General features: G+C 39.2%; 1 protein-coding gene across 1 annotated transcript in view; it reads right to left on the bottom strand.

The window, feature by feature from the left end:
* The window catches only part of FANCI (FA complementation group I), a 78,930-nt gene that overhangs the window by 37,265 nt on the left and 17,305 nt on the right, over positions 1-24,360 (bottom strand). The window contains exons 7-14 of the mRNA XM_001926870.7: positions 23,177-23,218; positions 22,131-22,254; positions 21,180-21,265; positions 19,303-19,429; positions 17,177-17,269; positions 16,387-16,523; positions 13,138-13,318; positions 11,157-11,244 (exon numbers count right to left, since the gene is read on the bottom strand). Coding sequence (XP_001926905.3) covers positions 11,157-11,244; positions 13,138-13,318; positions 16,387-16,523; positions 17,177-17,269; positions 19,303-19,429; positions 21,180-21,265; positions 22,131-22,254; positions 23,177-23,218 — 878 coding nt within the window. The remainder of the gene's footprint in view (positions 1-11,156; positions 11,245-13,137; positions 13,319-16,386; positions 16,524-17,176; positions 17,270-19,302; positions 19,430-21,179; positions 21,266-22,130; positions 22,255-23,176; positions 23,219-24,360) is intronic.

The raw sequence follows: 24,360 nt of genomic DNA, 5'->3' as shown, positions 1-24,360 counted from the left end.
AATGCACAGGTTACAGAACAAATCACGTGGGAAATTGAGTGACTGGATGGAATAAAAATAAAATTTATGGGATGCAGCTAAAGCAATGTTTAGAGGGAAATTTACAGTTTAATGCTTGTATTGAAAAGAAACAAAGGCCTCAAATTAATGACATAAGCTTTTAACCCAAGAAAGCACAGATTAAACCCAAAGTAAGCAGCAGAAAGGAAACAAAAAAGAGCACAAATTGGTAAAACTGAAAACAGGAAAAAGCAGAGAAATTTTATGAAACCAAAAACTGATTCTTGGAGAAAAATCAATAAAACTGATAAATCTCTTGTTAGACTCATCAGGAAAAAGAGAGAAGATGCAAATAACGACTTTCAGCAGTAAGAAAGGGAACATAAATAGAGATCCTGGAGACATAAAAAGGAATATTCTGAACAACTTCGTCATAATAAATTTGCTAAGATGAAATGGTCAAATTCCTTGAAAGACATAAATTACCAAAGTTCACTCAGAAGATTCAGGTAACCTGAATAGCCCAACTTCTATTAAAAGAATGGAATTTGTAGCCAAAACTCTTCACACAAACAAAAGGAACCTTCATACATCAGGAAGGAAAAAATAGCAATATGAATTATCTAGGTAAAATATAATAGACCAGAAGATGGCACTTTTTTTTTTTTTTTTGTCTTTTGTCTTTTTTGTTGTTGTTGTTGTTGTTGCTATTTCTTGGGCCGCTCCCGCGGCATATGGAGGTTCCCAGGCTAGGGGTCGAATCGGAGCTGTAGCCACCCGCCTACGCCAGAGCCACAGCAACGCGGGATCCGAGCCGCATCTGCAACCTACACCACAGCTCACGGCAACACCGGATCGTTAACCCACTGAGCAAGGGCAGGGACCGAACCCGCAACCTCATGGTTCCTAGTCGGATTCGTTAACCACTGCGCCACGACGGGAACTCCTGGCACATTTTTTTCTAACAAAGGCCATACAATAACTTTTTAGGCGTAAGGGGCCATGTGGTATGTGTCACAACTCAACTCTGCTGGTACAGTGTATGTATAAGCAAGATAGACAACACATGAACAATTGAGCATGGCTGCATTCCAATAATACTGTATTTTATGAACTCTGAAAACTAACATTTTCATGTATCAATTCTTCTTTTGATTTTTTTCCAACCACTTAAAACAGCAAGATAAACCCAAAGCAAGCAAAAGAAGTAATAAAAAGCAGAATCTGGTGAAGTTGAAAACAAAAAGCAACTGAGAAAATTCAAACTAAAATCTTATTTCTGGAAAATTAGGAAAATTGACAAGCTTCTAAGCCAGATTGAAAAAGAAAAAAGAAGGAGTTCCCGCCGTGGCGTAGTGGTTAACGAACCTGACTAGAAACCATGAGGTGGTGGGTTCGATCCCTGGCCTTGCTCGGTGGGTTAACGATCCGGCATTGCCATGAGCTGTGGTGTAGATCACAGATGTGGCTCGGACCCCGTGTTGCTGTTGCTGTGGCTGTGGCGTAGGCCGGCGGCTACAGCTCTGATTAGACCCCTTGCCTGGGAACCTCCATATGCCGCGGGAAGTGGCCCTAGAAAAGGAAAAAAAAAAAAAGAAAAAGAAAAAAGACAAATTACTGATATGAGGAATGTCTAGATTTACAGATGATATGATTTCTATGTAGAAAATCCTAATGAATTGCCAAAAAGCTACTACAACTAGTAAGTGGGCTTAGCATGGCTGCAGAATATAAGGTCAATATTAAAAATGCAACTATTTCTACATGGTAGCAAATAATCAGAAATTGAATTTTTTTTAAAATGCCACTTATAACTGTGTCTAAAAAAATGAATTACTTAGAGCTAAACTGACAAAAGATATGCAAGTTCCATACACTGAAAACTACAAAACACTGCTGAAACTGAAGACAGATCTAAATAAAAGGAGAGATATGTTGTGTTCATCAGTTAGAAGGCTCAATATTGTTAAGATGCCAGTTCTCTCCCAAATCAATTCACAGATGTGAGGCAATCTCCACGAAAACTTGAGCAGACGTTTTAAAAAACTTACTGATTAGAAAATTTATTTGGAAATGCAAAAGACCTAGAATAGACAAAACCATTTTGAAAACGAACAAAGTTAAAGAATTTTTACAATATTTTAAGTCTCAATATAAAGCTACAGTAATCAAGACACGAAGAGACACGCAGTTCATTGGAACAGAAGACATTCTTAAAATAAATCCACATTGAGCTCCTGTCATGGCGCAGCAAAAACAAATCCGACTAGGAACCATGAGGTTGCAGGTTCAATCCCTGGCCTCGTTCAGTGGGCTAAGGATCCGCCGTTACCACAAGCTGTGGTGTACCCTGCAGACACAGCTCGGATCCTGCGTTTCTGTGGCTGTGGCACAGGCCGACAGCTATAGCTCCAATTAGACCCCTAGCCTGGGAACCTCCATATGCCGTGGGTGCAGCCCTAAGAAAAAGCAAAAAAATAAAATAAAATAGACCCACACACATATGGTAGTGGTTTCAGTAACAATGCCATGGTACTCAATGAAGAAAAGGTAATCATCATAAAATTGTGCTGAACCAACCAGCTAGCCACAAGCAAAAAAGTGAACCCTGTTACCTCACACCATATACAAAATTTACCAAAAACGTGTCACAGATCTAAGTATAGGAACTGAAACCGTAAAGCTTCTAGTAGAAAACATAGGAGAAAATTGTAGTGATCTTGGGTTTGGCAAAGGTTTTAATACATGACATAAAAAGCAAGAACTATACAAAGAAACTGATGAACCGTTAACAGATAAATTAAAAATATGTGCTCTTGGGAGTTCCTTGGTGGCTTAGGGATTAAGGATCTGGCATTGTCACTGCTGTGGCTCGGTTACTACTGTGGGACAGGTTTGATCCCTGGCCTAGGAACTTCCACATGCAGGTGCAGCAAGAAAGAAATTTATTTTGCTCTTCATATGACACTGCTACAAAAATTAAAGTCAAACCACAGACAGGGGAAGAAACAAAGGAAGAGCAGTCAAGAAACAGTGATGCGGGGGGAGACGAGATTAAGATGGTAGAGGAGGAGGACTGGAGTGTACCTTCTCTCATAAAAGCAACACAATTACATCCAAGTGCTGAACAACCTTCAACCAAACAGATATCCTACAACCAGGAAAGATATCTTACTCAGGAAGACAAAAAGAAGGCTGCATCAAGACGGTAGGAGGGGAGTTCCCTTTGTGGCTCAGCAGCTAAGCAACCTGACTAGGACCCCTGGGGATGCAGGTTCAATTTCTGGCCTTGCTCAGTAGGTTAAGGATCTGGTGTTGTCGTGAGCTGTGGTGTAGGTTGCAGACATGGCTCAGATCCCAAGTTGCTGTGGCTGTGGTGTAGGCTGGTGGCTACAGTTCCAATTGGACCCCTAGCCTGGGAACCTCCATATGCCATGGGTGTGGCCCTAGAAAAGGCAGAAAAAAAAAGACGGTAGGAGGGACATGTACTCCAATATTCACTGCAGCACTCTATGCAATAGCCAAGACACAGAAGCAACCTAAATGTCCACTGACAGAGGAGTGGATAAAGAAGATGTGGTGCATATATTCGACAGAATATTACCCAGCCATAAAAAGGAATGAAATAATGGCATTTGCAGCAACATGGATGGACCTAGAAATTATCATGCTAAGTGAAGTTAGATGATGAGACACAAATATCATATGCTATCACTTGTATGTGGAATCTAAAAAAAGGACACAACAAACCTATTTGAAGAACAGAAACTGACTTACAGACTTTGAAAAACTTATGGTTTCCCAGGGAGACATGTTGAGGGGTGGAGGGATGGGAATGTTGTAAAATTGGGATGTGATGATGGTTGTACAACTACAAACATAGTAAAATTCACTGAGTTAAAAAAAAAAAAAGACAGTCGGAGGAATGATTATACGATATAAGAAACCCCATATCCACAGGGTGGGCAGGCCACAGACTGGAAAGTAACTATATCACAGAGGCTCAACCTCAGGAGTGAGAGTTCCAAGGTCCATGTCCAGTGCCCATGCCTGGGGATCTGGCACTGGGAAGAAGGAACCCCTAGAGCATTTGGTGTTGAGGGCCAGAGGGGCTTGTGCACAGGACCCCCATGGGACTGGGGAACACAGAGACCCCATTCTTGAAAGGTGCACACAGGCTTTCATGGGCACTGGGTCCCAGGGCAAATCAGAGATTCCAAAGGGATCTGGTTCAGATCTGACTGCGGTTCTTGGAGAATCCCTGGGAAAACGGGGTGACTGTGGTTCACTGTGGGGAAGGACATTGGAAGCAAAGGTCTCTGGAATAATCATCAGTGTGAGCTCCTCTAGAGATGACCACTTTGGAAAAACATGGCCCCACCCATCAGGACTGAGAAGCCCCAGGTGGGAACAAACCAGGTGGGAACACAACACCACCCATCAGCAAACAGGCTGCCTGAAGACCCCAAGGCACACAGCCCTCTAATCTCACCCAGAGACAAAGCCCCACCCACCAGAGGGATAAGAATCCAGTGGGCAGGACCAGTTCTTCCTGTCAGGAAGCCTATAGCAAGCCCCTGTACCAACTTCAGTCACAAGGGGGACAGACATCAGAAGCAAGAGAGGCTACAATTCTATTGTCTGCAAAAAGGAGACCACAGCAAAAATCTATACAAAATGAAAAGGCAGAAAATTATGACTCATAAGGGAGCAAGAAAAAAAAAAAAAAAAACAGAAAAATAGCTAAGTGACCTGAAGACATTAGACTGATGATAGTAAAGATAATTCAAGATCATGGAAACCAACTGGAAGCAAAGGCTGAGCAAGAAACACTGAGAAAAGACTAAGCAAGCAGAGATACAAAAGGCTGAGCAAGAAACACTGAGCAAAGATTAAGCAAGCAGAGATGCAAAACACAATAACTGAAATAAAAAATTCATTAAAAGCAACCAATAGCAGAATAGAGGAGGCAGAAGAACAAATAAGCAAGGTGCAAGATAGACTGGTGGAAATCACTGACGTGGAACAGAAGAGAGAAAAAAGACTGCAAAGAAATGAAGACAGGAGAACTCTGGGACAACTTTTATTTTTATTTATTTATTTTTTTTTAGGGCTGCACTAGAGGCATGTGGAGGTTCCCAGGCTAGGGGTCTGATCGGAGCTACAGCTGCCAGCCTACACCAAAGCCACAGCAACGTGGGATCCGAGCCACGTGTGTGACCTACGCCACACAGCTCATGGCAATGCTGGATCCTTAACCTACTGAGCCAGGCCAGGGATCGAACCCACAACCTCATGGTTCCTAGTCGGATTCGTTTCTGCTGAGCCACGACAGGAACTCCTGGGACAACTTTTAGATGCACCAATATCCGTATTATAGGGGTGCCAGAAGGAGAAGAAAGAGAAAGGGCCAGAGACAATATTTTATTTTAAGAGGTAACAGCCAAAAACTTCCCTATTATGGGAAAGGAATCACTCACTCAAATCCAGGAAGCACAATGAGCACCATATAAAATAAACCCAAAGAGAAACACCCCAAAACACATATTAATCAAACTGACCAAAATTAAAGACAAAGAGAAAAAAAATTGCAAAAAATACAAACACGTGGAGACAAAACAATATGCTACTAAACAACCAATGCATCACTGAAGAAATCAGAGAAGAAATTAAAAATTACCTAGAAGCAAATGACAACAAAGACACAATAATCCAAAACCTATGGAATGCAGCAAAAACAGTTCTAAGAGGGAAGTTTACAGGAATACAAGGCTACCTCAGGAAACTAGAAAAAGCTCAGATAAACAACCTAACTTTATACCTAAAGCAACCAGAGAGAGAAGAGCCGAAACTCAAAGTTAGCGGAAGAAATCATAAAGATTAGAGCAGCAATAAATGAAATAGAAATGAAGAAAACCATAGAAAAGATCAATGAAACTAAAAGGTGGTTCTTTGAAAAGATCAACAAAATTGATAAACCCTTAGCCAGACCAATCAAGAAAAAAAAGAGAGGACTCAAATCAATAAAATTAGAAATGAAAAAGAAGTTACAACAGCCATCACAGAAACACAAAGGATCATAAGAGACTACTACAAGTGACTACATGCCAATAAAATGGACAACCTAGAAGAAATGGACAAATTCTTAGAAAAGTACAATCTTTCAAGACTAAACCAAGATGAAACAGAAAAGATGAACAGAACAATCACAAGTTCTGAAACTGAAACTGATTATAAAATTTCCAACAGGAGTTCCCATTGTGGCGTAGTGGAAACGAATCTGACTAGTATCCATGAGGATGTGGGTTTGATCCCTGGCCTCACTCAGTGGGTTGGGGATCCCGTGTTGCCATGAGCAGTGGTGTAGGTTGCGGACACAGCTCAGATACCACACTGCTATGGCTGTGGTGTAGGCTGGCAGCTGCAGCTCCAATTCAACCCCTAGTCTGTGAACCTCTATATGCCACGAGCGCAGCCTTAGAAAGCAAAAAAACAAAAAAAAAACCAAAAAACACAAACTTTCAACAAACAAAAGTCCAGGACCAAATGGTTTCACAGGCAAATTCTATCAAACATTTAAAGAGCCAACAACTATCCTTTTGAAATGATTCCAAAAAATTGCAGAGGAAGGAACACTCCCAAACTCATTCTATAAGGCCACCAGCACCCTGATACCAAAACCAGACAAAGGCGCCACAAAAAAAAGAAAATCACAGGCCAATTTCACTGATGAACATAGATGCAAAAATCCTCAACAAAATACTAGCAAACCCCATCCAACAATACATTAAAAGGATTGTACATCAGGATCAAGTGGGATTCATGCCAGGGATGCAAGGGTTCTTCAATATCCACAAATCCATCAGTGTGATACACCACATTAACAAACTGAAGAATAAAAACCATATGATCCTCTCAATAGATGCAGAAAAAGCCTTTGGCAAAATCCAACACCCATTTCTGATAAAAACCCTTCAGAAAATGGGCATAGAGGGAACCTACCTCAACATAATAAAGGCTATACATGACAAACCCACAGCTAACATCATTCTCAATGGTGAAAAGGTGAAAGAATTCCTGCCGAGATCAGGGATAAGACAAGTATGTCCACTTTCACTACTATTCAATATAGTTTTGGAAGTCCTAGTCACAGCAATCAGAGAAGAAAAAGAAATAAAAAGAATCCAAATTGGAAAGAAAGAAGTAAACCTATCACTATCTGCAGATGACATGATCTATACCTAGAAAATCCTAAAGATGCTACCAGAAAACTGTTAGAGCTCATCAACGAATTTGGTAAAGTTGCAGGATACACAGAAAGGCACTGCATTTCTAGATACTAACAACAAAAGATCAGAAAGAGAAATTAGGGAAACGATCCCATTTACCATCACATCAAAAAGAATAAAACACCTAGGAATACACCTACCTAAAGAGACAAAAGACCTGTACTCTGAAAACTGTAAGACGCTGATGAACAAAATCAAAGATGCCACAAACAGATGGAAAGACATAACCATGCTCTTGGGTTGGAAGAATCAATATTGTCAAAATGACTATACCACCCAAGGCAATCTACAGATTCAATGCAATCCCTATCAAATTACCAAGAACATTGTTGGGTCCAGAACCACAAGAAAAAATTTTTTTTTGTCTTTTTGCCATTTCTTGGGCTGCTCTCGCGGCATATGAAGGTTCCCAGGTTAGGGGTCGAATCAGAGCTGTAGCCAACGGCCTACGCCAGAGCCACAGCAACACAGGATCCGAGCCGCATCTGCAACCTACACCACAGCTCATGGCAATGCCAGATCCTTAACCCACTAAGCAAGGGCAGGGATTGAACCCACAACCTCATCATGGTTCCTAGTCGGATTCGTTAACCACTGTGCCACGACGGGAACTCCAGAACCAGAAGAAAATATTTTAGTTTGTTTGTAAGCACAGAAGACCCAGTATAGCCAAAGCCATCCGGAGAAAGACAAATGGAGCTGGATGAATCAGGTTCCCTGACTTTAGACTACACTACAAAGCTGGTCATCAAAACAGTATGGCACTGGCACAAAGACAGAAACGTAGATCAGTGGAACAGGATAGAGAGCCCAGGATTAAACCCACATACCTACAGTCAACTAATCTATGACAAAGGAGGCAAGAAAATATGATGGAGAAAAGACAGCCCCTTAAATAAGTGGTGCTGGGAAAACTGGACAGCTACATGTAAAAGAATGAAATGAGAACATCCCTAACACCAGACACAAAAATAAACTCAAAATGGATTAAAGACCTAGATATAAGACCAGACACTATAAAACTCTTAGAGGAAAACACAGGCTGAACACTGACATAAACCACAGCAATTATCTTCTCAAATCCACAGCATTACTCCTAGAGTAATGACAATAAATACAATGGGATCTAATTAAACTTAAAAGTTTCTGCACAGCAAAGGAAACCCAAAACAAAACAAAAAGACAATCCACAGAATGGGAGAAAATATTTGCAAATGAAGTGAATGACAAGGGATTAATCTCCAAAATTTATAAACACCTTCTGCAGCTCAATACCAAAAAATATAAACAACCCCATCAAAAAATGGGCAGAGATCTAAACAGTTCTCTAAAGAAGACATAGAGACGGCCAAAAAACACATGAAAAAATGTTCAACATCACTAATTATTAGAGAAATGCAAACCATAACTACTGTGAGGTACCACCTTACACCAGCCAGAATGGCCATCGTCAAAAAATCTACAAACAAAAAGTGCTGGAGAGGGTGTGGAAAAAAATCCTCTTACACTGTTGGAGGGAATGTAAATTGGTGCAACCACTATGGAAACCAGTATGGAGATTCCTCAAAAAACTAAAAATGGAATTACCATTTGATCCACCACTCCCACTCCTGGGCATCTATCCAGAGAAAACCATGACTCAAAAATGTACACATACCCCAGTGTTCATTGCAGCACTGTATACAATCGCCAAGATGTGAAAGCAACCTAAATGTCAGTTGACCGAGATGTGGAAGCAACCCAAATGTCAGTTGACCGAGGAGTGGAGTAAGAATATGTCATACATATATACTCAATGGAATATTACTCGGCCATAAAAAGGAATGAAATAATGATGTTTGTAGCAATATGGATGGAGCTAGAAATTATCGTGCTAAGTCAAGTTAATCAGACAGTGCGGCACAAACATCATATGCTATCACTTATATGTGGAGTCTAAAAAAAGATACAACGAACTTCTTTGCAGAAGAGAAAATGACTCATTGACTTTGAAAAAGTTACGGTTACCAAAAGAGACAGGTTGGGGTGGGGGGAGGGATAGGCTGGGGGTTCGGGATGGAAATGCCATAAAATTGAGTTGTGATGGTCATTGTACAACTATAAATATAATAAAACTTATTGAGTTAAAAAAAAACCCACGGATTGGGAGAAAACATTTACAAAACATTTATCGGACAAAGAACCTGTATTTAGAATATATAAATAAGCCATACAACTCAATAATGAAAAGGCAAACAACTCAATTTTTAAAAACAGACAAAAGATTTGAGCGGACATTTAAAAAAGATGATATTCAAATGATAGACAGTTGTCACTTGTATATCACTTGCATTCACTCAGAGGCCTCTCTCCACAGGCCCAGGCTATAACCCACCAGTACGTTTGCTGACTCAGCTTGAACAATCACCCCCTGCTTCTTCCCTTTTACTCGCCCACTCGCCCAAAGTGTGGAGGGAACAAGGGATCTGGGCAGCTTGAGCCTCTTCCCACAAAGGGATTTGATTTCCCCCATACTCACTTTCTTCTTCCCCTCAGTGATGCCATTACTAAGAAATAAATCAACTGTTATATCCATGCCCCCTGCTCCCCTAAAAAAAGAGTTTGTCAACTACAAACACTGCTGATAGGAATATAAAGTGGTACAACCACTTTGGAAACTAGTCTAGCAGTTTCTTAAACTATTAAACATACACCTACCATATGGGGTACCCATTCTATGACACTGCGTTTCTATATAGAAATGAAAGCATATGTCTTCAGAAAGACTTACACATCCATGTTTACAGCAGCTTTATTCATGATAGCCCCAAACTAGAAACAATCTAAAGACCTATTCACAGGTGAGTGGACAAATAAATTGTGGTTATATTCATTATTAGGAAATATTACTAACAATAAAAAGAAGTCAACTACTGATACATGCGATGCTCACTGAAAAATCTCAAAAGAATTATGCCAAGTGAAAGAACCCAGAACACCACAACCAAAAAGGGAGTGCATACGGAAGGATTCCATTTATATAAAATTTTTAAGATGGCATTTAATTCATACTGAGAGAAAGCAAACCACACTAGAGATGAAGTGAGGAGGGAGAGAAGATGGAGAGCAAACTAAAGAGGCATCAGGAAAACGTTCATTTTGACTGTGGGGATGGTTCCCATTTCACAGGTGCATACATGTGAAAGCCACCAAACTTTCGTACTTTAAATATGTGGACATAACTGTACTTCAATTATATGTCCATTAAGCTGTAAAGAAAGAAAAAAGTAGAATAAAATGTCAGCTACAGAGCTTTGAAGAACCCTGATATTTAAGGGTAGAAGAGAGAAAAGGAAAAAGAAAAACTGGTCACAAGCATAAGATGTAAACTATTACAATTATCAGAGAATCTACCTAAGAAAGCGTCAGGGGAGTTGCAAACAGTGTAGAATGACAGAGAACCTAAGAATGCTGATGACCAAGTTAAGACCAGTGGATTGAGGCGTTAGGAGATACGTGTGAAAAGAGCAAAGAATTCAGAGGTCACCAAAGAAACCAGTACTGAAGTCAAAATATCAAGGGTCAAGAGAATGGGAGGTCCATTAGTGGTGGCAGGAGGACAGCACTCACTTGAGAGGTATGAAAACAAAAAAGAGGGAATGTTGATGCGAGAGAAGTTTCACTCTTTACGCTTCATTCCTTCCTGACAACCAGACAATATAAATGCATTTATGTTTCACTGGCATCATAATCAGAGACTTTATAAAGTATCTTTTATAAAATTACTTTTAATATTATGTATTAATTTTTTTCCTAGGACCGAAAGCATTCTGACATTTAAATGAACATACTCCTGACAAGCTGATCCACCTTTTCCAAATTCAATACCTAAGAAGCGACTGATCGGGGACGATGCTCTGGTAATAACCCTGTTCAGGACTTGCTCTAGAATTTCTTGTCTGATCATCTCATGGATCTAAAAAGAACAGAAGAACCAATAAAATATTCCTTGGTGAGTTTCAGCTTACAATTTTATCAATGCGTGTTAGGCAGCATGAAGAACAGTTTGAATGTGGGTAAAACTGTGAAAACTTATTTCAAAGACAAATAATAGTGTGAATCATCTGGAAAACATCACTCAATTCTACCCTCATTCAGTGCTCAGACAATTCATTAGCAGGGCAAACATTTATGAGCCTAAAAGAGGACCACATGAAACTACATATAAGGCCCAGCATCAAACAGAAATAATTCTACTTAGGTACCCATTATACGCCAACATCCATATTTGATAGTAAGCACAAATTTAATTTAAAATGTAAAAGCCTATGAAAATTCCTAAAAATCTATATTCACCAACCGCTTCTTCAGTTTCTAGAAGCAGAGGAGTTGCCTAAAAGACCTGAATTTTTACTTGAATTTTAGCTACATTTCTTACCTGAACATCATTACTCTGAGGTACAGACTAATTTCTTCCAGACCTCAGATTAATAATTAGATTATTAGTAAACTATATGTTCTACAGATACCCTGATAAAGCCAACATCTGTGTGAAATCAAGTGGAATCTTCTTAGTTTTAAAAAAGACTAATTTAGAAACAAAAACTATTAAAAACTCTTATTCTAAGAATGTTTCTAATTAGATTACTATTAAGAAGAGGCATATGTATCTACACACTTACAACACTTAAGGACATGGCGTTCACTTCACATTTCTGGATCAAAACATTAGTTCTTGTTGTGGCTCAGTGGTAACAAAACTAATATCCATAAGGGTTTGATCCTTGGCCCGCTTAGTGGGTTAAGGATCCAGCATTGCTGTGAGCTGTGGCATAGGTCACAGATATGGCTTGGATCCTGCGCTGCTGTAGCTATGGTGAAGGCAGGCAGCTGCAGCTCCAATTCAACCCCTAGCCTGGGATCTTCCATATGCCACATGTGGGCCCCCCCACCAAAAAAAAAAAAAAAAAATCCACTAGATTTACCTTTAAATTGGCCTCCAAATTTTCAGCAGACACTTTCAGTGTATAGATACACTGAACAACTGAATGTGAAGACTGTTACTTAGAGAAATCACTAGTACAGCAAATTTGTTTAGCCTCAGATATGATTTTTTTTTCACTTGAAAGGAAATGATTTTTTAAAGCTATTTCAGAAATTAAGATTGAGATGACAGTTGTAATATGGCAATGAATTAAAACATTATAAATTCCCATTTTGGATTCTTCAAAAACAATGAATCCATAGCATGATTCTTCAAGCTTGATGTACTACTGTGATCTAACAGATTATTTTTTGGGAGTTCCCCTCGTGGTGCAGTGGAAACGAATCCGACCAGGAACCATGAGGTTAAGGGTTTGATCCTTGGTCTCGCTCAGTGGGTTAAGGATCCAGGATTGCCGTGAGCTGCGGTATAGGTCACAGATGCAGCTTGGATCTGGAGTTACTGTAGCTGCAGAATAGGCCAGCAGGTACAGTTACGATTAGACCCCTAGCCTGGGAACCTCCATATGCCGCGGGTACAGCCCTAAAAAGACAAAAAATTAAAGATTATTTTTTATATAAGGGAATTAAACCCAGAAATAATTTCACTGCTTGGAGGAAGAAGAGAAAGCCATGAGGAAGCTAACTTATATTTAAATTTCTAAGAAATAGTCCCAAAGAACAGAAATTAGAGTAAATGGAAAATTGTTATAGTGAGAAAATAAGCATTCCATTAAACTGGGTGTATAACATTTCAATTACTACCCCAATCTCTGTTCTGGGAGACTACTACATTCTTAAACTGCCCTGTCTCCTAAACTCTCAGGTTAATGCCCTATTTGTAATTTAACAAAATTAGGAAATGGTTGCCAAACTAGAGTCTTACCTTGAAAGTTTCCAACAGGATATTGGCTCCCAGCTTACAGGCATGCTGGTTAGACACTCTAGAAAGACCTGAGCTGGTGTCAATAGCTTTTCCATCAAGAATCTTCTTTGGGCCATAGGAGTCCATTAAAATGAAGCCGAGTTCCACCAGGCCCTGAGTAACATGATCCCAACTATGAACACTGCAAGAAAACAAAGATTAATTACGAAGAAAAACTTAGTAAGATACCTTCCCATTATAGACCTGACCTGGATAACCAACACTCCATATGAAGTTCTTCTCTTCATGTAGCCTTATCTAGCAAAATCCTGAATTCCTAGATGTACAGTCATAGGAATAGTAGGCAAGGAATCTCACTGAGAGAACCCTGAGGAAATCCAGAAACTATACAATAGTAAAAAACATTCGAAGAAACTGGAATATTTCAATGTGCTGAACATTAGAGAGTTTCAGACTAGAACTGCTGCTTCATCTATTCCCCTCCTGACACGAACAACACTCATATTATATATATGCTTATAAGTTTGCTTCCCTCTCTAGACTGAGATTCTCTGTGGTGGAGGGCACATTGTAGTCATATTTTTACCTCTGTGGCCTAGCACAAAGCTGGCATAGAGTAAATATTTATAGTAGGGATATTTATATATTCATTTTTAGAGTATAAACTGATGAATGAGTGGGTTTCAAAAGCATGAGCTAAAACTAGAAATAACCTTTTGTAAAGCAGTAGACTCGTTGGTGATTTTATACCACTTAATGTTACCCACTACAGTAGAAATGGTATGTTCATAATAACCTTTATATCATTATATCTACCTATAAGTAGCAACAAATTAAAATGCAACACTATAAAGAACGAAGGAGGTTGTTGTAAATAGATTCTCATGACATTTTGAGAGATTTTAATAGTCACACTCTGGAGATCTGAGGTCAAGATTTAACAGACTGAGCACATGTGCCATTCTTCCCACCCCAAATACCTACAAATGACAGAAAAGATACACACGCCTGTGTGTGTGTGTGTGTGTGTGTGTGTGTTTATATGTGTATATATACATGACAATGTGGAAAAATAAGGTGTTTTCGACTGACTAGAAATTAGGAAGAATCCTTAAAAAGTGCAAGGAATATAAGAATGAAAGAGGAAGCCCCAGAACACAGTGCAAAATGAAGGACTGCCTATAAAAGCAGATACCAAGGGCAGATATATTGTGAATTCCAAGGAACCCTGGGGAAATTTTTGTGGTGATGGTTGGGACACCTCAGCATGAAAAGTCCGGTACACAGCAGCCTTCTCTTTTTCTCCAAGACTCCCATGTACCTGCAGTTTATACCAAGAAGGCTCAACCATGAGGCTTCCCTGTGCACAGAGGAGCTTGGGCCTGAGAGGCAGAATGGCACTCTGAGAAGATGACAACGTGCTGGAGGATTAGGAAGGCCCCACACCCTGTGCCCTTTGTATATCCTACCACTATCCTCAAACGACAGAGGTAGAATATGCTAAATAGATACGGCACTCAGCGACAAACTAATGGGAACACCACAAACCAATAAGGAGACAACCAATAAATACCAAATACAAGAAAATAATTCCACCATAAAAGCACCAAAGTTAAAGAAAGAGAATTAATCCCTAAGGGAAAAGATTAATGAAACAAACAGAAGATTTTGAAAATAAAGTCAATGAATCAAGAAAAAATACTGTAGCGTGAAACAAAAAATAAACTACTATAAAAAAACTGAAACAAAAAACAATTTTATAAGTAAAAAAAATTCAACAGTTAGAGTGAAAAACTACAGATGGACATAAGAATAAAAGGGGCAGAGCTGAAGAAATAATTACTGAGAAAAGTAAGGGATTTTTGTAGACCTTGACATAAAATGACACAAATACAAAAAGCAGAAATAAACTGAAAAGTTACTTACATAAATTGCGCTAAATTTCAGAATGTCAAGGATAAAAAACAAAGTCTTAACTTTCCCATGAAGAAAATAACAGATTATCTAAAATAATACAAGAATCAGATAATCATCAGACTTTTCATCAGCAATTCTAGATGCAAAAAGACAATGAAAACTGATTACAAACATAGAATCTTTTTATTTTTTATTTTTTGCTTTTTAGGGCTGCATGGGCAGCATATGGAGGGTCCCAGGATAGGGGTTGAATTGGAGATACAGCTGCCAGCCTACACCACAGCTCATAGCAACGCCAGATCCCCGATCCACTGAGCAAGGCCAGGGATTGAACCCGCAGCCTCAGGGATACCAGTCAGATTCGTTCCCACTGCGCCACAACAGGAACTCCAACATAGAATCTTATACATGCTCCAACTATTATTGTTCAAGTGGAAGAACAAAAAACAAAGACATTTTCAGATATGCAAAGTTTACTATCTGTAAACCCTATCAGAAAGAATTACTGCGAAAATCACATATATAAGGTATATTTCTAAGTGGAAAGTATGAGATTCAAAAGATAGATATAAGCGTAGAAAACGGTAAAATTGCACAGTCTAAAGCAGTGTTTGTTAATAATAATCTTAACAGGAAGGAAGTGGAGAAAAAGTGTATGCTGTGTGCTAAGGTTCCCATCTTGGAGGGAAGACACAGTTACAGTGGGTTTGCTACAAATGTCTACCTAACAAGGAAGAGTGCAAACACAGTTGGTAAACAGAGGAGTAAGTATAACCTGGGAGTTGTATTGGTTCACAGGTGATTTTTTTCCCCTAGTATATTAATATTTTGCACCTCCAACTACTTGCAGGTATACACAAAGTCTATCAACGGAGCTGAACGTAGCAAACCATGCAGACGAACCACAGACAAAGCATGGCACAGTAAAGACTGTTAGAATAGTGAATGTATATTCTGAAATACAACAGCAAACATTAAACTGCTAATTCAATTCCATCAGTCCAAAGTAAATAACACTTTGTTTTCCACTCACCTAAAGAGCCAATGAAGACTCAGGTCATAAAGAGTTAAAGTATTGTGAAAGGAGCAAAGGTACATGCTTCAGTTTTGTATTCTTACGACGAAGGTGGCCAAGAAATCAGACCTTTGGGATTCAAGGATTTTCTGATACAGGAAAGCTTGGTTGACCAATTTTAAGAGATTTAAACCTTAATATGTGAGGCAACAGGTGTAGTCATCAGTTTTCTGATGGGCTGTAAGTATAGTACCATATCACATTTTCTGACATTAAATACATTATGAACCTACTAGGGGCATGGGTCATGAACTTACCTATTCTTTACCACTTCCAATATCATAGTTGAAACACAACATCTATGAGGAACCAGATTCTGAAGAAATTTTGAGCCTTGGAGAAGCTGAAGATCCTTGAAGTTTTTTATAACCGAAGACTTTAAAAGGTCAAACACCTAACATAATGCAAAAAATAGGAAAATGAAGCAAAAAATGATAGCCTGTACTCTATATAGACCCTTAACCCTGTAACTATTCCTACTCGCTGCCATACACTCACATCCCTATGACAACGGTCTCACTAAACAAATATGATTCGAAAATTATGACTTTCAGTGGGAACTTAAAAGAGTTGAAGACAGGCCTTCTTTGAGAGAAAAAAAGCTAAAAATCAGCACTAATATTACCCACAACCTAGGAAACACATGTGAGAAAAAGGGTAAAGGACTTTACATTTTCATTCTTGCAAATAACCTAGTCCCATTAATTTCAACCCCGTTAGGGACAATGTCTTAAAAAGCAGCAACATAATAAAACTGCTGTGAACACCCAGCGACACTTCCCAATTTTGCTACATGGACTGTGTGATGCTTCCACTCTTATTCCCATCTATCTCACCACCTGGCTTACCACACAACAGGGAATGGAGGTATAAACCAAGTATCTGAAGATGTTTTTAAGCAGCCCCCAGAAAACAGTGCGGGCCTACATGTCTTATAGGGGAATTTGCTGCTGGTAGGATGGGAGAGGAATAGTTTAGAAAAGGATTAAAAAAAGAGGCTCTTGTACCCTTTATCAACTACAGAAGAAACCATAGTTTCATAAATACCTGTTCCTCAAACCTCTGTACCCTTGTCACAGAGAGCAAGAGGGCAATGCTGAAAGGACATATATTACTACTGAAATCTCCTTGCTGTCCTGCCTAGAACAGATAAACCAAAAAGGAATCATTACTTACATCTTAAAAGTATAACACAGCTTACTTAAACAGGTCCTTAAATGGATCAGAAACCTAAGAGCTAAAACTATAAAACTTTTAAAAAGAGATATAGCCAAAAATCATCAAGACTTTGGATTAAAGATTTCTTAGGTATATAACACCAAAAACAAAGTTTAAAAAAAAAAAAAAAAGGTCTTTGAGCCATAAAAGAAATGATAGCCAAGAAACAAAAGAAAAAAAAAATAAATCTAAAATCAAAGATGAATAAAATAGAAAACCAACAAACAAAAATAAAATGGTAAACAAATACAAAGCTGGTTCTTTGAAAAGACCAATAATAGTGACTATAAACTTAAATAAAAAAGAGTGAACAGATAAAGACAAGATAAAGGAGCTTAAAAGACTAGCTCCCACATCATGGGCTTTAAAACATCCTTTCCTACAAAAGGGACCCAAGGCTTTTTGGAGATACCAGGATGGGGCAAGAAAAGCAAAGGTGGGTCTTGGAGAGCTTATGCCACCAAAGTGCTCAAAAACTAATGGGGTCATGTCAGAAGGACACATAAACCAACCTGAAGGGCCCAGCTGTCCAAATATGGGTCCCTTTGAGTACTGCATACGAGTACCATGAATTTTAAAAGGTTCATTGTTGCATGACAATATCCAAAAAAAATAGAGGGGAGGCTCTCTTCACAGCAGAAAACTAGCTAATAACGTAGAAGGAATGACAGAATTAAAACCCGTCTTGCAACTCCCAGTATAATTACTGATTTAGGCCAAGAATCATCAGTAGATGAGAAAACAAAATCTACTCTGTGAAAAGTTGCTGAGGAAAAGGATTTTCCCATGATCCCAAATTATGAATGATCCCATGGATTACTTCCTAATTACAAAGGGAAATGTATATCTCTGCAATAAAGAAAACTGATGGTCATTGTCTTAACCAAATGATTTGGCTAAGACTGCCTAATACTATGAGCCTTCTAATGTACCCTAATAGAATAGTGGTTGGCAACCTACAGACTCTGGGTCAAATCTAGCCCATCACCTATTCTTGTACAGCCCAGGAGCTAAGACTGGTTTTCACATTTTTAATTGCTGAGGGGGGAAAAAAATCAAAGTAAGAATAATATTCTTGTAACACATGAAAATTAAATAAAATCCAAATTTCAGTGCCCATCTAGTTTCGATGGCATACAGCCACACTCATTCACGTACGTGCTGTCTCTGGTTACTTTCTTGCTTACAACAGTGGAGCAGAGCAGCAGTGACAGAGACCACATTGCCTGCAAAGCCTAAGAATGGTATCTGGCCCGTTAGAGAAAATTGGGTGATCCCTATAAGATAGAGTATACATCACTTACCATTCTTGCCAACAAGGTTTAAATTGAATCTAATCATAAGGAAACAATCAGACAAATCAGACGTGAGACCCAAGAAAACTGGGCTGGAAGCTTCAAAAAATTCAATTAAAATGTATTAATCCTTATTCTTAGGAGACATATATGGAAGTATTCAAGCAATGAAGTGTCAATTTCTTCAATGGTTCAGAAAAAATATATATACTTGAGAGAAAGTAAGATAAGGTAAATGTAACAAAATACTTAAAAAGTTATTTTTTTATATTCACAAATATTTAATGACAAATGACTTGGCTTCAAGAAACACCCTAAGATACTACTAGATATAGGCAATTTCCCTGATTCACAAATAGGAAAACAGAGGTCAAGACTGAAGCTCACTTAAGATAATGATGGAGTTAAGATTAAATTTTGAGTTTCCTGAACAGTCTTCATCTTTTTTTTTCTTTTTAAACTAGAACATTTAAGGTATGATTTTAAAATAGAACTTAAGAATGTAGTGACGTCATATATCTTCAAAGAGATCCTCTAGACCCAAGGTCATTTTACAATATTTCTATGTCATTTCCTGTCAATAGCAAGCATAAAAGAGGTCTGAGCTCAAACATTCCTGTTTCGTAGAGAGATCCTGGATAATTAAGAGTTTGGTGCTACCTTTAAGTGTTTCAGTAGTTCTCTGCCTAGTTCACAGTCCAATTTGATGGCAAACACAATGTGTAGAATAACGGTGCCTTCCACATGACGAAGTTCACCTGATGGCACGGTAACAAGATCCAACAGCCTAAAAGATTCAATGGAAAGGTAGGAGCTATGGTTTGAGCAAGAGACCATAGTGCATATGCTCATATGAACAAACAGAAAAACATAAGCTGAACTAACACGATCACCAGAGGCAGGCAGAAAGTACGACATCTACCGCTTCATTTTCTGCTCCTTTTTTACAAAACTTCTTGAAAGAACGTCTATAGTCATTATTTCCACTTCTTTACCTCTTTCCAGCTCAATCCAGTTCAACAGGCTTCTGCCCCCTCCCTAACCTCCCTTCCAACGCTATTTGCTTATTCTTGCAAGGGTTACAAATGACCTCTATACTGTCAAAACCAATAATCAAGTCCCATCTTAATTAAAGCCTTAGTTTCTAGGGCATTGTCATTGGCCTCTTAATTATTTTTGCTGGCTCATCCGCCCTTTAAACAGCAGAATGCCTCTGAGCTCGGTCTTGGATCTCGTTCTCCTCACGTGTTCCCTCAGTGACCCTATCCAGTCCAAAGGCTTTAGTCCCTTCTACTCTGTATCTCCAGTCCTGGCCTCTCCCTAAAACCCTAGACTGCCTGATCATCCCTCCACATGGGATACTAATATACATCTCAAACGTACATGGGCAAAAATGAGCTTATTTTCCCCTAAACCAGCTTTTCCGTCAGTCTTTCCTAACTCTGTATACAAGACTACCTTCTAATCAACTGTTCAAGCCAAATAACTAAAAGTTATTCTAGATTAGAAGCAGTAAACTGAAATAGGATTAAAAGCCTGAATTGTGCAGTCAAACTGCCTGAATTCAAATCCTAGGTTCACCAATTTATGACTATATAACCTTGGGTAATCTTTTAATTTCTTTGTGCCTTGGCTTCCACATGCATAAAATAGAGGCAAAATAGGGTTGCTGTAAGGTTTAAAGTGCTCAGAACAGCACCTGGCACAGAATGAGCACTGTAGAAATATTTGCTTCAAAAAAATCCTCTTTTTCAGTCACACTATGCTGTGTCCTGCCTTTGTACTCACTGTTCCACCAACAGAGAATATTGTTTTCCCTGACCTACATTGGTGGCTCTTATCATGCAGGCTTCAGTTAAAACAGCACATTCTCAGAGAGATCTTCTCTGACCACCCAATCTCAATTAGCTATGCTGTCATTACCACATCATCCATTTGAAATATCTGCACAGCATCTTCCACAGGAATCTTTTTCTTGTTGCTTACTTTATTTTCTCTTCTCACTAAAACTTAAGCTCCATGACAGCAAGGACCTTGTCTGAGTGATTCATCACCGTAGTCCCAGGACCAAAGAGTTTCTGACACTTTTTTTTTTTTTTTTTTTCCTTTTTAGGGCTGCACCTAGAGCACATGGAAGTTCCCAGGCTAGGGGTCTAATCAGAGCTACAGCTGCCAGCCTACACCACAGCTCACAGCAATGCTGGATCCTTAACCCGCTGAGCAAGGCTAGGGCTCAAACCCACAACCTCATGGTTCCTAGTCAGGTTCATTTCCGCTGCGCCATGACAGGAACGCTCAAGAGTTCCCGACACTTAATAAATAGCTTTTAAGCTCACAACTTACAAAACAATTATTGCTATTTTCCTGAAAGATTAAAATGAAAGAGTTGAAGAGACTGCACTATACTATACTTTTATAATTTCATTACTGAGCAGCTAAGAGGACCAGGGAAACCCATGCTGAGGTGAAGATAGAGGCTGAAGGGTTAGATCAACAATGAGAATTTGGAAAACTGATTTCATTTCTGAATTACTCACTCATCACCACTCTCCTCCTCACTGTGCTGCTTATCCAGCTTGCTGAAAAAAGCTATGATTCCGTCCAAAACCCTCTTTCGGCATCCCTAAAAAAAAGTACATAAGTAAGCTCTCCCCATAAAGGACAAGTTGAACTTAAAGTGCTTTTCAGCTTAAAGAATTTTCAAGTATGAATTTTTTTCTTTTTCTTTCTTTTCTTTTTTCTTTTTATTTTTTTTACCACAGCACGCAGTGGCTTGATGTGGGATCTCAGTTCCCAGACCAGGGAATGAACCTGGGTTGCAGTGGTGCAAGTGCCAAATCCTAACCACCAGACCAGCAGGGAATTCCTCAAGCATGAATTTAAATAAATTATAACCTAGAATCACACTAAGAATTTAAAGAATACTTTCATGTTGAAACTGAGCTTGAAATACATCTTAATGTCAGACTTTAAGGGGCCTAGAGTCCACCCTTTCTGATATCTGTATCGCTTTTTTTTTTTTTTTTGCTTTTTCTAGGGCCGCTCCCGCGGCATATGGAGGTTCCCAGGCTAGGGGTCGAATCAGAGCTGTAACCACTGGCCTACACCAGAGACACAGAAACACAGGATCTGAGCTGCATCTGCAACCTACACCACAGTTCACAGCAACGCTGGATCCTTAACCCACTGAGCAAGGCCAGGGACCGACAACCTCATGGTTCCTAGTCGAATTCATTAACCACTGCGCCACGACGGGAACTCCATCTTTATCGATTTTACGACCACACACACACATACAAAATGTGGTACTGTAAGAGAGAACGTATGTTTACTTTGGCTGAGGACCATGATCTTTTTACTAGATCAAATTATTATATATGAAATGAAAGCATCTATGCTCTGGTATGTAAACCAACAATATGAATAAGCCGAATAGTGCCAACTAGTCATTTTACTAGAACTGAGAAGAAATAATTTTTTATTTATACCTTTGAGGTGAGCACCAGAAGCTGATAGACCAAAGGTGGTATTTCTTGAAGATTCAACTTGGAGAACATGCTCAACACTTTTTCCACCACAAATTCCATCTCTTCTGCAGTCAGGGGAACATCCCTGTGGATCCAACATTCCAAAGGTGAGAGCCTGACTTGGGAGATGTTAGAATATTATAACTACCTCTTTTGATATGTCTCTAATGGAAATATTAGAGGCCAATAGCCTTACCTAAAGGGGACCAATACTTGAGCCAGGAAAAGAGAACATCTATTAAGACTCATGTCAGTAGCTGAAAATGTGGTTCACCTCACAATTCCCCAACAAAAGGAAAAACTAGGATAATTCTTCCTCTGAACAAGATCGCTTTATGCTGTTGGCATCATTATTTCTTCAAAAACTGCAACTCTAATTTTATTTCTGCAGTTGCCTCTTACTTTTCTATGGTCTCATCTGCTAAACTCCAGTTCCCATTACAATGCAATTTCCCATTTTGTTATTTTCTTGGAGTATAATCGACAGGAGCAAAGAAAAGAAAAAAGAAAAGCAGAAAAGAAAAATGGAGGAGAAGAACAGAGCAAATCCGTTGCAAAAAGTGAGACACCAGAAACTAAAAGGCAAGATAAGAAAAAAGGAACAGACAACAGGAGTGCTGGGGCAGGAGAGAGGGAAGAGAGAGACAGACTGAGACTCAAGGGGCATTGTAAGGAAGCCCTGTGTCCACCTGAAGTGTGACTTTATTTGCCCTCATTAAATGTTGGCTTATCTTTGGTAAAAATAAAATAAAGGGGACCAATAACCTTACCTAAGCTAAGTTATCTTGGGGAAAAAAAAAAATCACAAAGTTACACTTTAAATAAGAAATTAAGAAAAAAAGAAAGGGAAATTAAAGTAAAAAAGAGTGGAGGGAAATCCTGTAACAGAAAAGAGGTACCAATACTCTTACTCGGGGGAGAGTGGTACTGAGCTTGCTACACTTCAGTTTCTAGAAGGTAAGTTCTCACAGCAGGATATAAAAAGAAAACGGAATGATGATGCTTACTTGAACATGGAGGTGAGCTGGATTACATACTGAAGATCCCATCTGATGAAAGAAAATGACAAAGAAACTTTGTCATTTTTAACTTATTTACATATTATTTTGTAAAATTAGTAAGGAGGAAAAAAATTAGGGCCATTTTAAGTTTGATTCAGTACCACTGGGAAACAAGACCACAGAAATGACACTGAAAACAAGGAAATAACAGCTTTTAACCTGTCAGACTGGCAAAATCAAAGTCTGTTGATATGCAATGCTGGTGATATCTTGGGAAACATTCTACATACTGTTTTAGGGGAAGTACACAAATGCGATGACCCTTTTGGGAAGACAAGTTGACAGTCTTATCAACTACTTATCATCTTTAAAAATGCACATAACCGGAGTTCCCGTTGTGGCGCAGTGGTTAACGAATCCGACTAGGAACCATGAGGTTGCGGGTTCGGTCCCTGCCCTTGCTCAGTGGGTTAACGATCCGGCGTTGCCGCGAGCTGTGGTGTAGGTCACAGACGTGGCTCAGATCTGGCGTGGCTGTGGCTCCGGCGTAGGCCAGCGGCTACAGCTCCAATTAGACCCCTAGGCTGGGAACCTCCATATGCCGCTGGAAGTGGCCCTAGAAAAGGCAAAAAGACCAAAATAAATAAATAAATAAAAATAAAAAATAAAAATAAATAAATAAGAATGCACATAACCATAGACCCACCCAACTTACTATTAGAAATATATCCCATGTACACGCTTATAAAAGGTCACCTAGGAGTTCCTGTCATGGCTCACTGGTTAACAAATCTGACTAGGAACCATGAAGTTGCAGGTTCGATCCCTGGCCTTGCTTAGTGGGTTAAGGATCCGGCGTTGCTGTGAGCTGTGGTGTAGGCCAGTGGCTACAGCTCCAATTAGACCCCTCACCTGGGAATCTCTACTTGCCACGGGTGCAGCCCTAGAAAAGAGAAAGACAAAAAATAAAATAAAAAATAAAGGTCACCTAGATATATAAGTATGGATACATAAAGAGGGTCACTGCAACCCTTTTTTATTATTTCGGCCACACCCAAAGCATGTGGAAGCTCCCAGGCCAGGGACTGTATCCAAGCCACAGCAGTGACAATGCTGGGTCCTGCTGGGTCCTTAACTGCTAGGCCACCAGGGAACTGGAACTCCAGCAATAATTTTTATAACAGCAAAAA

The sequence above is a fragment of the Sus scrofa genome, chromosome 7 (assembly GCF_054392235.1).
Source record: "Sus scrofa isolate SSC_HxYL_T2T_F1_AM1 chromosome 7, Sscrofa_HxYL_maternal_Yorkshire_Landrace_v2.0, whole genome shotgun sequence".
In the NCBI taxonomy this organism is placed as follows: Eukaryota; Metazoa; Chordata; class Mammalia; order Artiodactyla; family Suidae; genus Sus; species Sus scrofa.
The sequence above is the reverse complement of the archived record's forward strand: the minus strand, read 5'-3'. Positions and strand labels throughout refer to the sequence as shown.